This window comes from Carcharhinus amblyrhynchos, chromosome 35 (genome assembly GCF_965287045.1).
Source record: "Carcharhinus amblyrhynchos chromosome 35, sCarAmb.v2.hapA, whole genome shotgun sequence".
Classification (NCBI taxonomy): Eukaryota; Metazoa; Chordata; class Chondrichthyes; order Carcharhiniformes; family Carcharhinidae; genus Carcharhinus; species Carcharhinus amblyrhynchos.
In genome coordinates, this window is record NC_137358.1 from 2588978 (window position 1) to 2606078 (window position 17101).

Genomic DNA, 17101 nt, shown 5'->3' on the forward strand with positions numbered 1-17101 from the left:
GAGGGAGCTGGACGTGACCCCTGCGGCTAAAGGAATAAATGGAAAAGAACAGAATCCCAACAGTGCAGGAAGAGGCCATTCAGCCCATCAAGTCTGCAGGCCCTATTCCTGTAACCCCGCATTTTTACCCTGCTAACACTGCCCCTCCGACACTAGGATCAACTTAGCATGGCCAATCCACCTAATGTGCACATCTTTGGAGTGTGGGCAGAAATTGGACGACTGGAAGGAAACCCACACAGAAACTAGAACTAGAAGGAGGCCATTTGGCCCTTCCAGCCCCTGCTCCATCATTCATTTTGATCATGGCTGATCATCAAATTCAATATCCTGATCCCCTCCCCTCCCCCCCCCCAATATCCCTCGATCCCTTTAGCCCCAAGAGCAACACCTAATTTCTTCTTGAAATCTCACAACATTTTGGCCTCAACTACTTTCTGTGGGAGTGAATTCCACACATTCCCCACCCTCTGGGTGAAGAAATTTCTCCTCACCTCAGTTCTAAAAGGTTTACCCCTTATCCTCAAACTATGACCCCCTAGTTCTGGACTCCCCCCACCATCGGGAACATTCTTTCTGAATCCACCCTGTCTAACCCTGTTAGAATTTTATAAGTTTCTATGAGATCCCCTCTCACTCTTCTAAACTCCAGTGAATATAATCCTAACCAACTTAGTCTCTCCCCAGGAATCAGCCTGGTAAACCCTCGCTGCGCTCCCTCTATAGCAAGGACATCCTTCCTCAGATAAGGAGACCAAAACTGCACACACAGTACTCCAGGTGTGGCCTCACCAACGCCCTCAACAAGAGCAGTAAAACATCCCTATCCGTATAAAAATGATATCCCAACCCTATAAAAAATGACAAAGGGTCATCTGGACTCGAAACGTCAGCTCTTTTCTCTCCTTATGGATGCTGCTGGAATCTTCCAGCATTTTCTCTCTTGGATCCCTATCTCTATCCTCAAATCCTCCCGCTGTGAAGGATCTACTGTTTCCAGGCCTACTTCCTTTGCAGCCCTGTGTCAAATTTGATCTGAATCACACTTCTGCAAATCACCTTGGCGCGTTTTAGTAAACGAGAGGCGCTACTTAAATGCAAGCTTTCGTCTCCAGGCCAACGTGGAAGCACACCCCTCCCCACACCCCCTCCCGGGACTGCCGCAAAAGGTTCCAAGAATTACAGGCTTGACATATTTTAATATATTATTTCTGTATAAATATTACATTTGGTACACCTAGAAGAATAAGTCTGATTTGGCACAAACCAAATATTCAAAGCATGCACTTAAATAAAATGGGAATAAACAAATGCTTAAAAAAATAATATTTTGTATGAATACTTCTTTGAAGCAATCTCTCCAAAATCTCCAGCGACAGAACTGTTTCCAGCAAAGCTCGAATGGTTTTGTTTTTAACAAACAGGCTTTCCAGCACTGAATCCCAAATTTCCCGGTGAGATCCATCCATCTCGGTTAATTCTGAAGTCTTAACTCCCATTCCCTTTCCCACCAGAAAACGCAAAGCCATCTTTTAGTCTGTCCCCTCCACTCGCTGGCGGGCATTCGCTTCCGACGGTTCGGGCCTAGTTTGTCACCGTGACACTATGGAGCCTAAATGGAGCTGTTTCCCCCCCCCCCCACCGCCTCCCCTCGCTTTCACAGAGGGAGGGGTCGGTAAATTCCAGCACTTTCTCAGGAACGCACTTCCACCCGTCCTCTTTTGGATCTTAGCGACTAGCTACGTCAAGTGACCGTTACATTCTTTGTTGATTTTGGAAGTTGGGAGGAGAACGAAATAACGAGGAAACACTTTTGGTCACCTAGGCCTCGAGGCTCGACTCCACACACCTAGAGCTGAGCAAACTGTGACCTTCCCTTCGGTACATATAAACGCCACAAGATAGCTGGACTGCATAACTCTCACATGATGAGGTAAACTAAGTGTTTCAGCCAGTACGTCTTTCTCTTATTTTTTAAAAAAAAAGTAACCGGGTGCCGCAAAAGTCATCTTTTCTTCTTCTGCATCGCGGCGTCGTACTCGGACCCGGATTGGACCTGGGAAGGTGGCTGCCCATGTGCTATTTTAATGTCCTCAGTTGCTGACCCCTGGTTGGTTCCTTGACCCTCTAAGCTGGTGGCGGGGTGGTTATTTCTACAGAAGTCGGCCACCCAGGACGGTGCTGTTAGGAACCCTTGTTGGTCAACGGTATAAAATTGCTTGCCATCTCTGCCTCGCGAGACAGCATCCAAAGTGCCTGTGCTATTACATTTTTTAATTGGGGTGGGCGGCGATCGCGATGGAGAGAAGAGGGAGGTCAGAGAGAGACTGCTAAGTGTCTCGGACTGCTCGCTGTTAGCTCTCAACGAGTGGCTGATCCCTTCCTCATCCGAAGGGTCTATGGAGTCCTGGTAGGTGCAGCCCGGGCTGGTGCTGCCCCCGCTGCTTTGGCTCCTTTGCCGGCCCCTCATCATCTGGAGCCCGTGGCCCCTCCGACGCTGGAGGTTGTTGTTCTTGCGGAGGGGGGGCGTGAATGAGGAGGGGGTTCTTTGGGCTGACAGGGCGGTACAGACCATGGGGAGAGCCAGTGTGCACTGCGGAGACACGGCCAGCCTCAAGCTGTCCTCCAGGGTGGTCTGGAGGCTGTCCACTGATCCGTCACTCAGTGAGGTATCGCTCATTGCGACCTACGAAGAAATATAACCAACCATTAGAAAAACAGTCAACCTCATGTCCAGTGAAGACCAACAAGGCAATGACCATCACCAATAAGAGACACTCTAACCACTGCCCCTTGACACTCAATGGTGTTACCATCACTGAATCCCCCCCACTGTCAACATCCTGGGGGGTTACCATTGACCAGAAACTCAACTGGACTCATCACATAAACACAAAAATAGGTCAGATGCTGGGAATCCTGCGGAGAGTAACTCACCTCCTGACTCCCCAAAGCCTGTCCAACATCTACAAGGCACAAGTCAGGAGTGTGATGGAATGTTCCCCACTTGCCTGGATGGGTGCAGCTCCAACAACACTCAAGAAGCCCAACACCATCTAGGACAAAGCAGCCCCGCTTGATTGGCACCCCATCCACAAACACCCACTCCCTCCACCACCGACACTCAGTAGCAGCAGTGTGTACCATCTACAAGATGCACTGCAGCAGCTCACCAAAGATCCTTAGACAGCACCTTCCAAACCCACCACCACTTCCATCTAGAAGGACAAGGGCAGCAGATACCTGGGGAACACCACCACCTGCAAGTCCCCCTCCCAGCCACTCACCATCCTGACTTGGAAATATATCGGCCGTTCCTTCACTGTCGCTGGGTCAAAATCCTGGAATTCCCTCCCTAACGGCACTGTGGGTCAACCCACAGCACGTGGACTGCAGCGATTCGAGAAGGCAGCTCACCCCCACCTTCTCAAGGGGCAACTAGGGATGGGTAATAAATGCTGACCCAGACAGCGATGCCCATGTCCAGTGACAGATTAACAAAAATAAATCTCCCAATTTCTGACTTTTGGAGGGGGTGTAAATTAAATGGATGTGGAATGAAATTTGAGTTAAAAGATTGGGGTTAGAAAATAACTAACAGTGCTGATTGAACTTTTAATACCTTTAACGTAACAGCCTATTTGAGATGGTTCTGTTATCACTATTCCTGATCTTTGAATTTTGGTTAGTAAAATTCTTTTGATCCAAACCGTGAGACTTTTTGCCTTTGTCCTTTTAGTAAATACCTGGGTGTTTAGATTCTAAAAAAAGATCATTTTTGCTGATCTCCATCAGGGATCATAACAGCATCAAAAGATCAGAGGATCAATTCTGACCAAGAACACCCTTCCTCCCATTTCTTTTTGTCCAGAATCTCACTGGTGGCCCAATGGTTAGCACCGCTGCCTCACAGCGCCAGGGACCTGGGTTTGATTCCCAGCTTGGGTAATTGTCTGTGTGAAGTCTGCACATTCTCCCCATGTCTGTGTGGGTTTCCTCCGGGTGCTCTGATTTCATCCCACAGTCTGAAAGACGTGCTGGTTAGAGTGCATTGGCTGTGATAAATTCTCCCTCAGTGTACCCGAACAGGCGCCAGAGTGTGGCGACAAGGGGATTTTCGCAGTAACTTCATTGCAGTGTTAATGTTGGCCTAATTGTGACATAAACTAAGCTTTAAACAATCAAAGAAGTATCACAGAATCCCAAAAGTGCAGAAAGAGGCCATTCAGCCCATCAAGCCTGCACTGACTCCAATCCCACCCAGGCCCTAATCCTGTAACCCCATGTATTTACCCCGCTAATCCCCCTAACCCACACATGTTGGGGCAATTTAGCATGGCCAATCAACCTAACCCGCACACCTAGAACAATGTTCTAGTCTCCCAATTCCAGCTATTTGCTAATCCAGTCCGCCATCTCACCCTCCCTTGGATCCAACCCCAGTTCCAGCTGTTAATAACTCGAACCCCAGGTGACCCACCTGTCTCTGGAGGGACCAGGCCATGTTGGAAGACTGCAACAAGGTCCAGGTGCCGGAAGAGGGGATCTCAGGCAGCTGGTTGCTACGCTCCTTCTCTCCGGACGGGAGTGTCACTGGATGGAAGATCTCTGTCTCAAATTGAAGGCAAGCAGCGGGAGAGGGTGCCTGGAGAGGGGTCACTGAGAAAAGAAACCGAGAGATAAGTCAGGACACTTCTCACTCAGAGCTGGGATCACCAACAATAACATCACTCCAACTTTCCATCGCATCTCATAGGAGTGCCTATTGAAGATGACATTAACACTTAGCCAGATAAAGAGACACCCAGAAGTTTAGTCACAGAATCACACAGCGCAGAAGAGGCCCTTCGGCCCATCGGGTCTGCACTAACACACGAGAAACACCTGAACTCCCACCTAATCCCAGCACTAGGCCCATAGCCCTGAATGCCAAGTGCTCATCCAGGTATTTATTAAAGGATGTGAGGCATCCCACCTCCCCCACCCTCCCAGGCAGCACATTCCAAACCCTCACCACCCTCTGGGTAAAAAAGGTTTCTCTGCACATCCCCCCCTAAACCTCCCACCCCTCATTTGTGTCCCCTCGTAACTGACCCTTCAACTCAGGGGGAAAGCTGCTCCTTATCCGCTCTGTCCGTGTCTCTGATTATCTCGTACACCTCGATCAGGTCGCTTTCTGACATGAGTCATGGACAATCAGGAAATTCTAACATGGAGGGTACACCAGCCTTGCACCCAGTGTTGTCATAGAGATAGCACTGCCCAGCTTCTTAAAGGAACATTGTCTGCACTGACATACACACACAATAGCTTGGCTCAGTTAGTAACAGCCTCATCTGTGGATCAGGGGACCATATTTCCAAGGTCACATTTGAAAACCTAAGCACTTTATCTATGGTGAAACATTGCTACAAGATGTCTCCCTCAGGTGGCCTGTTCTAGTCTTCCAGGTGGACAGGTCTCTCAATGTTAATTCCAAGGGTTTCTCAATGTCCTCACCAACATTCTTGCCTCAGTCAACATCACTGAAACCAGACAAACTTGTTAATCACCTCACTGGGATCCTCCACCTCTTTTCATGCTAACTGCAGATCTTCAGTCGCTGCATCTCATTATCTGTTATATGATGCAATGTCAAAATGTGAATTCTTAATCTATCCCCTTATCCACAGTGGTTAACGCTGCTGCCTCACAGCACCAGGGATCCGGGTTCAATTCCCAGCCTTGGGTCACTGTCTGTGTGGAGTTTGCATGTTCTCCCTGTGTCTGCGTGGGTTTCCTTGGGTGCTCCAGTTTCCTCCCACACTCCAAAAATGTGCAGGTTAGGCTATGCTAAATTCCCCCTTAGTGTCCAAAGATGTGCGGTTTAGATGGATTGGCCAATGCTAATTGCCCCTTAGGGGGTTAGCAGGATAAATATTTTGGGTTTTGGGGATAGAGTTTGATGGGATTGTTGTTGGTGTAGGCTCGATGGGCTGAATGGCCTCCTGCACTGTTGGGATTCATCGAGTTATTCCATTCCACACAATATTGCACCAATTGAATGGATAGAGAAGTGAAACCATTCTGAATGATCAGCAGATTAGATTCCGAGAATAAATGGTGCATTAGGTGCATTGGCCATGCTAAATTCTCCCTCAGTGTACCTGCACAACCATCGGAGTGCAGCAACCAGGGGATTTTCACAGTAGCTTCATTGCAGTGTTAATGTAAGCCTAATTGTGACACTAATAAATAAACTTGAAACTGATCCCTTTTCTGCTTTGGCACTCTCCCCCTTTCTGGGCTCATTGCTGGACTAAGGGGCATTTATTTTCCTTTGCAAGTTCTTCACCTGAAGGGCAGACCTTAGTGATTCCTCAGGGAATCTGTGCCGAGGATGGGTGAGGAGGCAGCTCCTGAGTTGACCTCAGCTGGAAAGTGGAATCACTGAGGCCATTAATCCAACCCAACTGAGCTAACTGGCTCCCCCACAGGACATTTAGGGAACTGGTGTGGTCTTGTGGCACTGTGGGGTTAGTGTCCCTGTCTCTGAGCCAGAAGCTCCAGGTTCGAGTCCCACCCCAGGACTTGGGGCCAAGGAAGGTGTGTCCATAACAAAGGGTTGTGAATGTAACACAATCCATCACACAAACCAGCCTCCCATCCATTGACTCCGTCTAGACTTCCCACTGCCTCGGCAAAGCAGCCAGCATAATTAAGGACCCCACACACCCCAAACATTCTCTCTTCCACCTTCTTCCATTGGGGAAAAAGATATAAAAGTCTCAGGTCACATACCAACTGACTCAAGAACGGCTTCTTCCCTGCTGCCATCAGGCTTTTGAATGGACCTACCTTGCATTAAGTTGACCATTCCCTACACCCTAGCTATGCCTGTAACATCATATTCTGCATCCTCTCCTTTCCTTCTCTATGAACAGTATGCTTTGTCTGTAAAGCGCGCAAGAAACAATACTTTTCACAGAATCCCAATAATAAATGAAAATCAAGTCAAATCAAATACTTATAAGTCCTCCAATGCCCCAGTGGTTGGTAGTGAGAGTGGGAGAGATGTAGATGTAGGGATCATTATTAACATACAGAGGGATCTAGGTGTGCAGATCCACAGTTCCCTGGAGGTGGCAACTCAGGTGGTCAAGAAGGTGTTTGGCATGCTGGCCTTCATCGGTCAGGGCATTGAGTATAGGAATCAGAAAATCATGTTGCAGCTGTATAAGACTTTGTTTAGGCCACATTTGGAGTATTGTGTACAATTCTGGTCACCACACTACCAGCAGGATGCATTGGAAAGGGGGCAGAAAAGGATTTCCCAGGATGTTTCCTGGTTTAGAGAATATGGACTATGAAGAAAGGTTGAACAAACTTGGATTGTTTTCATTGGAGCTTCAGAGGGGGGGACCTGATAGAGATTTACAAGATTATGACAGGCTTGGATAGAGTGGACAGTGAGAGTCTTTTTCCCAGGATCGAAGGGTCAGGAGTATAGGTTGACAGTGAGGGAGAAAGAGATGAAAGGGGCAAAGTTTTTCACACAGATCAAAGGGTGGTGAATCTCTGGAATTCTCTGCCCGTTGAAGTGGTGAAGGCTACCTCGCTAAATATTTTTAAGACGCGGGTTGATGGGTTTTTGATAAGAGAGGGGATTAAGGGTTATGGGGAGAGGGCCAGAAAGTGGAACTGAGCCACGACAGATCAGCCATGATCTTATTGAATGGCGGGGCAGGCTCGAAGGGCTGGATGGCCTACTCCTGCTCCTATTTCTTATGTTCTTAATGCCTGGAACGTGCTGCCAGAGGAGGGGGTGGAAGCAGATTCGATATCAATGTACGAGAGGCACCTGGATAGATACGGGAATAGTCGGGGAATAGAGGGATATGGACCACATAGAGGCAAGGGAGAGAAACAAAATTTGGGTTGTTATAAACAGCAAACGACTCAAATCAAAGCAAGGCTCAGAAGAACGCCTCACCAGTAATGTGCTCTGTTGGCACTGGCTGTGTCTCTGTGACGGTTTGGCCAGAATCTGGGATCTCGGCTTGTGAAATGTAACTGTTGTTTGGCAGCGAGTTTGTTCTGTAAATTGCTGTCTCCGTCACTGTTAACATACTCACGTTGCCATTCTCAGGGACACCAGGACTATCTGCTCCTCCCTGCCAACAGAAAGCACAATGTATTATTTACGTGAGAACCCCCCCCCTCCTCTGCCCCACCCACAGAACCCCGACCTTCACGTCCCAGTTTCAATGCAGCACCCACGCGGATTGTCAAACACAGCTGACGGGCATCAAGCGATGTTCAGATGGGTGACCAACAGGCCAGGGTCGAGAGGTTTAGTTTGAGGAGGAGATATGGGGCGCAGAGATTAAGGGAGAAAACTTCAGGAATGGAGTTTTCCGGCCACGCTCGTCTGGAAGCCGGGAAATCCCGCCTGAGATCAACGGATCTTTCCATGGTCTGCCCCTCGCCCGCTATGTTCCCCATGGTGGGCGGAATGAGAAAAGTCACCCCCCCCCCCCCCCCCCCCCCGGCTCAGGCAGCCAAAGGCATCGGGGCTGAGGGGTGGGGCATGAGGGAACAGAGCAAGAGGTCAGAACTGGTGGAGCACAAAGACCTCAGAAGGTTAAGGAAGAGGAGGTGGGTAGAGAGATAGGGAAGCGGAGAGGGGTTGGGGGGGGGGGCGGCAATGCTACCAAGGGGTCTAAAACCAAGAAGAGAAGGTTTAACCAGGTGGGTATGTCCGTAGCTGTGCCCAGGAGGAACCTGAGTCATCTGTTTTCACCCCCCGCCAGCAGGACATCATAGGAAATCAACCCAACGATAGAGATTCTTCCAGCAAGATCCCAGAGTGTGATACGGCGTTGGAATGAGTTATAGAACAAAGAGATCTAGGGGTACATGTTCATATCTCCTTGAAGGTGGAGCCACAGAGGGGACAGGGTGGTGAAGAAGACATTCAGCATGCTTGGTTTCATTGGTCAGAACATTGAATACATCTTATTGAAGTTGTTCAAGACATTAGTGAGGCCACACTTGGAATACTGTGTACAGTTCTGGGCACCCCATTATAGAAAGGATATTATTAAACTAGAAAGAGCGCAGAAAAGATTTACTAGGATGCTACCGGGATTTGATGGTTTGAATTATTAGGAGGGGCTGGACAGACTGGGATTTTTTTCCTCTGGAGTGTAGGAGGCTGAGGGGTGATCTTATAGAGGTCTATAAAATAATGAGGGGCAGAGATCAGCTAGATAGTCAATATCTTTTCCCAAAGGTAGGGGAGTCTAAAACTAGAAGGCATAGGTTTAAGGTGAGAGGGGAGAGAGACAAAAGGGTCCAGAGTGACAATTTTTTCACACAGAGGGTGGTGAGTGTCTGGAGCGAGCTGCCAGAGGTAGTAGTAGAGGCGGGTACAATTTTGTCTTTTAAAAAGCATTTAGACAGTTACATGGGTAAGATGGGTATTGAGGGAATGGACCAAATGTGGGTAATTGGAACTAGCTTAGGGGTTTAAAAAAGGGGTGGCATGGACAAGTTGGGCCAAAGGGCCTGTTTCCATGCTGTAAACCTCGATGACCAGACACTGGTCACTGGATTCCCATTTGCTGATTATGAGATCTCTGCAAACGGACCACACTTGTCCCTGTCACTGCATTTCCGAGCAATTCACTAAGTGCAAGATGCTCTGGGACGTTTCTGTGATAGGTCGCTTTATAAAGTCAAGTTCTGGGGAGATAGTACTGACATTGGATGGTCTTAACTCAGCCTGTGTTAGACTTGGAGCCTGCCCATGCAAACACCTGGTCAGGAGTTGGCACCACCTGTCCTGCCATCTCCCCTATGCCATTCCCACCTCCCCTGGGAATTTGCCCCCAGTGGGAGAACCCTGACCTACCTTCTCATCGCTTTCCCTCGCGCTCAGTTGAGGGGCGCTATCGTCCGAGCTCAGGTCATCGGCCAGAACCACAGAGGATGACTTATCCGAGAGGAAATCCGAGGTGAGGGAGAAAGCTTCTGTCTCAGCGAGGTGAACCTGGAATAAGAACTGGACCGTCACCACCAAGTCCCGGCTTCCCGACCCAATTGAGAGCAAACGGATGCCTGAATCCTGGATGTTTTCCATTTAGACACAGGAATAGGCAGGGAATAGCAGGATACGGACTGCGTAGAGGCAAAGGGTCTTTAGTTTAGAAGTGTCGGTGCAGGATTGGGGGGCCTGTATTCATTGTCTTGAGCTGCACTCCCTCTTTCATCACCTTTTATTGACATTTTGTTTGCACTCCAGCCCCACGTTCCTGATCTACGGACACCTGGTGTGAGAGTGGGGAGGGAAACGGGGATAGGGACGGTGAGGCCTTGTGACCCTGCTTCTGGGCGTGGCCAGCCTCACCGTAAACAAGCACCGAATGACAGAGGAGGGGGTCGTCTGACCTGACTGTCCGGCCCTCTACCAGGGCTACATACTCGACAGGGGGAGAGGGAGGATGCAGTGTCCATGGGCACCAGTGAGGTGGTCCATGCCCGTTGGACCCCACTGGAACAGGGATGGATTACTGACCATTAAACACGTTTTGGTTTGATGTTTGATGTTTCTTTATGCCTCGTTTGGTTTGGGTGGTTCTCCCCTTGAAGGAGTCGCCCCTTATACTTTGTCCCCCTGTTTATTTGATATTGGCTTGATGGACCAAAGGGCCTATTCCTGTGCCATACTGCTCTTTGTTCTTTGTTTGAGGGAAGAGAGCATGAAAATATCCTTTTTTTAAACACTTATTACGATCTGGAAGGCACTGCCTGAAAAGGTGGTGGAAGCAGATTCAATAGTAACTTTATAAAGGGCAAACTGAAGGGGGTAAATCTACAGGGAGATATGGGGCAAATTGAGACTTTTAATGACTTATTATTCGAGTTTGAAGTTTTAGTTATTAGTGTCACAAGTGGGCTTACATTAATGCTGCAAAGGAGTTATTTTCAAATCCCCTACTCGCCACGCTCCTGTTTGGGTACACTGAGGGAGAATTTAGCACGGCCAACGCACCCTAACCAGCATGTCTTTCAGACTGAGAGGGAAAACCGGAGCACCTGGAGGAAACCCACGCAGACACGGGGAGAACGTGCACACTCCGCACAGACGGTGACCCGAGCCGGGAATCGAACCCGGGTCCCTGGTACCGTGAAGCAGCAGTGCTAACCCACTGTGCCACCCTGATGGAGGTGGGGATATCGAGCGATGAAGCTGAAATAGTTTTTTTTTTAAAGTTTATTTTATTAGTGCCACAAGTAGGCTCACATTAACACTGCGATGAAGTTACTGCGAAAATCCGCTACTCACCACACTCTGGCGCCTGTCCAGGTACCCAGAGAGGATTTAGCACGGCCAATGCACCCTAACCAGCACTTCTTTTGGACTGTGGGAGGAAACCGGAGCACCCGGAGGAAACCCACACAGACACGGGGAGAATGTGCAGACTCCGCACAGACAGTGACCCGAGCCGGGAATCGAACCCGGGTCCCTGGTGCTGTGAGGCAGCAGCGCTGACCCACTGTGCCGCTCCCACGAGTTTCCTCGCAAAAGTTTTGAAAACGCGACCCAGTTTGCCAGGATGTATGACGTGGGTCACAGCTCTGTAATGGTGAAGGATGACACTACTCAAACGTCTGTTACACGTGGAATTACCTCAGGCATTGCAGTTAGAGGAGGTAGGAGGAAACTGGCGGTTTAGGATGGAGATTGGAGAAGCTCGAAGAGGAAGAGTAAGATTCTAAATGAAGCAGACAACACACCAGCACTTCACACATCTCCAGTGAAGCAATTAGAGAGCAGCGGAACTCCCTCCAGACAGTGCACTGGTTTGTTTGGGAAGATTGGCATTTAGCCTGTTAATGATGTCAGACAGGGAATCCTCAGGGGGGTGATTTCATCGAGAATTTTTTTTGCGATTAGGAATGGATTTGATGGGATTGACATTGACAAAACGTTTCCACTTGTCAGGGAAGACCGGAATGAGAGGTCTTGATGGGGAAAGGCACAGATATATATACAAAAATGAAAGGAAAACAGCTAACCTCTTGTTTGTCGTGTTGGCAGTTGCGGCAGGTGGGTGAAGAGGTGTAATGGTGGAAGATCGATCCAGAGAGATTATCGATCATCAGTAGCTCATTCTCAAAGGTATCTCGTATGATTAGTGAGACGCTGTCCAGCCACAGGTTCTCCTGCAGCGTTACAGAGAGAGGGATGAAACAATCCTTGCATTCAGACCAAACAACCTTCCACTCATTATTGCTCAGTATGCTTCTGTATTGTGATGTTACTGTGCCTTTAAGATGTATATTTGTGTCATGTTTCTTGTGCAGGGTTTTCTTTGAAGCAGGCAGTTCGATGTATCGGTGCTGCTTTGTCTGGACATGGCAGTCCCTGTTGTTACTGCAGCAGCGTAATTGATCCTAAATGCTAAAATCTTTGTTCCAATTTGGACTAATGCAGCGTTGTTATTTTAGTGTTTTCCCCTGGGTTTTTCCAGAGTGGGGCTTGATTTGGTTGATTGACAGGTATGGTCATAAGACTGGGCGGGACTAAGCTTATGCAGAGAAATTAAGTCAGTCACTGCTGGGAAGATGTACAGAGAAACAGCCCTTTCTCTCTCTGAAGTTTGGAGACCGGGACCTGGCAGAAGCCAGGTGACTATACCTGTCCAGAGAGGTTAAAAGGCCGGAAACCTAGCATCCACATGAACATAGAATCATAGAAACACAATAGTGCAGGAGGAGGCCATTTGGCCCATCGAGTCTGCACCAACAACAATCCCACCCTATGCCCTATCCCCACAACCTCACACATTTACCCCACTAATCATTCTAATGTACACATCCCGGGACACTAAGGGGTAATTTAGGATGGCCAATCAACCTAACCCACATATCTTTGGGGTGTGGGAGGAAACCAGAGTACCTGGAGGAAACCCACGCAGATACGGGAAGAACATGCAGACTCCACACAATGACCCAAGCCAGGAATGGAACTCAGGTTCCTGGAGATGTGAGGCTGCAGTGCTAACCACTGTGCCAACGTGGGCATATCTGAGTTTGGTGCTAACTGGTTCTGAAGAAGGGTGAAGTCTATGGGGATATTGCTTAAATTGATACTACAGAAATGATAACTGTTAAGAATTTTACATTGTCATGTCTAAATATTTTAACTGGTAAATGTTAGGCTATTTCTTTTTGTTATATTTTAACTATGTTGTAAAATAAAGTTATTAAAAGCTTCCTAATGGGCTAATTGAATCACACCTGAAGTGAAACATCATAAGCTCACTCTAATGCCAAAATCAAATAAGGTTGGGGTATAGGCTAACTTTAGATATACCTTGGAGTTTCTGATATGGTATCAAATAGTCTATCCAGAGTGTCCCAGGATGCATAAAATAAAGGGATTAGCAGGATAAATATGTAGGGATAGGGCCCAAGTGGGATTGTTGTCGGTGCGGACTTGATGGGCCGATTGGCCTCCTTCTGCAATGTAGGAATTCTATGATCTCGCCACTGTACGAAAGGTGATGGCCTAGTGGTATTATCGCTAAGCTATTAATCCAGAAACTCAGCTAATATTCTGGGGATCTGGGTTCGAATCCCACCACGGCAGATGGTGGATTTTGAATTCAACAAAAAAAATCTGGAATTAAGAATCTACTGATGACCATGAAACCATTGTTGGAAAACCCTCTGGTTCACTTTAGGGAAGGAAATCTGCTGTCCTTACCCCGGTCTGGCCTACATGAGACTCCAGAGCCACAGCAATGTGGTTGACTCTCAACTGCCCTCCAAGGGCAACTGGGGATGGGTAATAAATGCTGGCCCAGCCAGCGATGCCCACGTCCCACAAATGAATGAAAACAAAACTGTAGACAGAGGAGAAGAGAGGCTGTGATAAAAGTAAATAAAATAGACAACCATTTTTCTTTCTTGTTGATCGATAAGGCTGACAATGAGGTGTGGGCATCGTTGGCCAGAAGTGCATTTATTGCCCATCCCTAGTTGCCCCTTGAGAAGGGGATGGTGAGCTGCCTTCTTGAATCGCTGCAGTCTATGTGGTGTAGGTACACACACAGCGTTATCAGGGAGGGAGTCCCAATTTTGACCCAGCAATAGTGAAGGAGCGGCCGATATATTTCCAAGTCAGGATGGTGAATGGCTTGGAGGGAAACTTGCAAACGGTGGTGTTCCCCATGTATCTGCTGCCCTTAATGTGTAACGTTTATTTATTAGTGTCACACATAGGTTTACATTAACACTGCAATGAAGTTACTGTGAAAATCTCCTAGTCGCCACACTTCGGTGCCTGTTCGGGTACACTGAGGGACAATTTAACATGGCCCATGCACCCTAATCAGCACGTCTTTTGGACAGTGGAAGGGAACCGGAGGAAACCCGTGCAGACATGGGGAGAATGTGCAGGCTCCGCATGGGCAGTGACCCGAGCCGGGAATCGAACCCTCTGGTGCTGTGAGGCAGCAGTGCTAACCACTATGCCGCTGTGCTTGTCCTTCTAGGGGGTACAGGTCATGGATTTGGAAGGTGTTGTCAGAGGAGCCTCGCTGCAGTGCATCTTGTAGATGGTACACACGGCTGCTACTGAGCGTCGGGGGTGGAGGGAGTGGGTGTTTGTGGATGTGATGCCAATCAAGCGGGGCTGCTTTGTCCTGGATGGTGTTTGCATATTTGATTTAATTTGATTTGATTTATTATTGTCACATATATTAGTATACAGTGAAAAGTACTGTTTCTTGCGTGCTATACAGACAAAGCATACTGTTCATAGAGAAGGAAAGGAGCGGGTGCAGAATGTAGTGTTACAGTCATAGCTAGGGTGTAGAGAACTTAATGCAGGGTTAGGTCCATTCAAAAGTCTGACAGCAGCAGGGAAGAAGCTGTTTTTGAGTGAGTTGCTGTAGCATGTTTATAGAGGTTTACAGCATGTAAACAGGCCCTTCGGCCCAACATGTCCATGCTGTCCTTTATTTTTTAAAGCCTCAAAGCTAATCCCAATTGCCCGCATTTGGCCCATATCCCTCTATACCCATCGTACCCATGTAATTATCTAAAAGGCAAAATTGTACCCGCTCTACTACTGCCTCTGGCAGACACTCACCACACTCCGTGCGACCTTTTTGTATCTCTCCCCTCTCACCTTAAACCTATTCCCTCTAGTTTTAGACTCCCCTACCTTTGGGGAAAAGATATTGACTATCTAGCTGATCTATGCCCCTCATTATTTTATAGACCTCTATAAGATCACCCCTCAGCCTCCTACACTCCGGGGAGAACAGTCCCAGTCTATCCCAGCCTGTGTGTGTGTTGCTGGTGAATGTTCAGGTACCTGCGCGGGTGAGATGTGTTTTCCGGGATCCGGCCTCTCTCCTTTCTTCTTGTTTCCTTTGTGGGGATTGTCTGAGCCGCCGCCGGGTGCCGGGGCTGAGGTTGCGGAGGGCTGGCAGCAGAGTCCCTGGGCGAGCTCCAGCTCGATCTCGGCGTCCAGCTCGGCGTCCTCCTGTGCCTCTTTGTTGCTGTCGTCCAGGTGCTTCATGAGGACGGCCACCACCACGTTAATCAGCACAAACTGAGCCGTCAGCACAAAGCTGACAAAGTACAGCGGCGAGATCAGCTGCAGGTTACTGAAGCAACCCCGGTCATCGTTCGCACAGTCGCGCAGCGTGTCCTGGGGGAACAGACGGGCAGTTACAGGCAGAGGCTGACCCTTGCATTCCTATAGCACCCCGGCGCATCCCAAAGTCTCTCTCCACGGTCACTATCGGAAGCGCAGCCATTGCAGCGGCCGCTGGCTACACAGCAAGATCCCACAAACAGCAACCACGGGATCATCTGTTTCCCTCTGTGGTGTCGGACGAGGGGTGGGGGGGCAGGAGGGATCCCCCTACTCTGTATTTGAAATAGTGTCCACAGAATAATTACCTGCAAGTAGACCGGGATGGGGCGGGGGGGGGGGGGGGGGGGGGGGGGGCGCCCACACCAACACAGACACAATGGGCTGAACGGCCTCCTTCTGCACTGTAACCATTCTCTGATTCTGTTCAATGAAAGAAGGCAGCCCCAGCAGTGAGGCGCTCCTTCAGTCCCTCATCCCCTCATTACACGGTGGACACAGTCCACGGAGTAAGGCTTCTACCAGTTAGAGGGTGGGTGATTGAGAGGGGAGAAGGTGGGTGTGTGTATAAGAGTGAGAGAGTGAGAGTGAGTGAGTGTGTGAGTGTGAGTGTGAGTGTGAGTGTGAGAGTGTGTGAGAGTGTGAGTGTGAGTGAGTGAGTGTGAGAGTGAGAGTGTGAGTGTGAGTGTGAGAGTGTGTGAGAGTGTGAGTGTGAGTGAGTGTGTGAGTGAGAGTGAGAGTGTGTGTGAGTGAGTGTGTGAGTGTGAGAGTGAGAGTGTGAGTGTGTGAGAGTGTGTGTACATATGCGTCCCTGCGAACATGTGTATATCTCTGTGCGCATATATGTGTGTGTATGCGTACCTCTGTGCACGTGTGTGTGCCTGTGTGCGTGCATCTGTGTGTGTGCGTGTGCATGTGTGTGTGTGCACGCCTGTGCGCGTGTGCGCACCTGTGTGCGTTGCTGTATACCTCTGTGCGTTTGTGTGTACACCTGTGTGCATACTTGAGTGTGTGTGCATGAGTGTGTGTGTCTGTGTGTGTGTTTGATTAACATTGAGTATTTTTCTGGAGGGGTGGGGGGGAGATTGGGTTTTCTGTTCTCTCCTATTATCCCTATTATACCCCCCCCCCCTGCCCACCTTCTCCCCGGTGACACTCCGAGTTCCATTTGTGGGGAGAGAGCTTTCTGACCCAGCTTTGAGTGTTCCCGGTCCGGAGCCCCGGCCTTTCACTGTGTCCACGTGGGTCACTGCACGGCCCAAATCAATCTTCAACCCACCGCAGCCTCTCACAGGAACGGTGAGGGTGAAAGGTCACAGGAACGGGCTGGACACCGGCACGGTGAGGGTGAAAGGTCACAGGAACGGGCTGGACAATGGCACGGTGAGGGTGAAAGGTCACAGGAACGGGCTGGACACCGGCACGGTGAGGGTGAAAGGTCAC

The 17101-nt window shown here is 49.0% G+C and overlaps 1 protein-coding gene across 1 annotated transcript in view; it reads right to left on the bottom strand.

The window, feature by feature from the left end:
- Nucleotides 1-1255: 1255 nt before the first annotated feature.
- Nucleotides 1256-17101, bottom strand: part of LOC145361508 (voltage-dependent T-type calcium channel subunit alpha-1I-like) — a 165465-nt gene continuing 149619 nt past the window's right edge. The window contains exons 30-35 of the mRNA XM_080217320.1: nucleotides 15374-15712; nucleotides 12064-12210; nucleotides 9896-10033; nucleotides 7973-8153; nucleotides 4481-4659; nucleotides 1256-2686 (exon numbers count right to left, since the gene is read on the bottom strand). Coding sequence (XP_080073446.1) covers nucleotides 2006-2686; nucleotides 4481-4659; nucleotides 7973-8153; nucleotides 9896-10033; nucleotides 12064-12210; nucleotides 15374-15712 — 1665 coding nt within the window. The 3' untranslated portion in view covers nucleotides 1256-2005. The remainder of the gene's footprint in view (nucleotides 2687-4480; nucleotides 4660-7972; nucleotides 8154-9895; nucleotides 10034-12063; nucleotides 12211-15373; nucleotides 15713-17101) is intronic.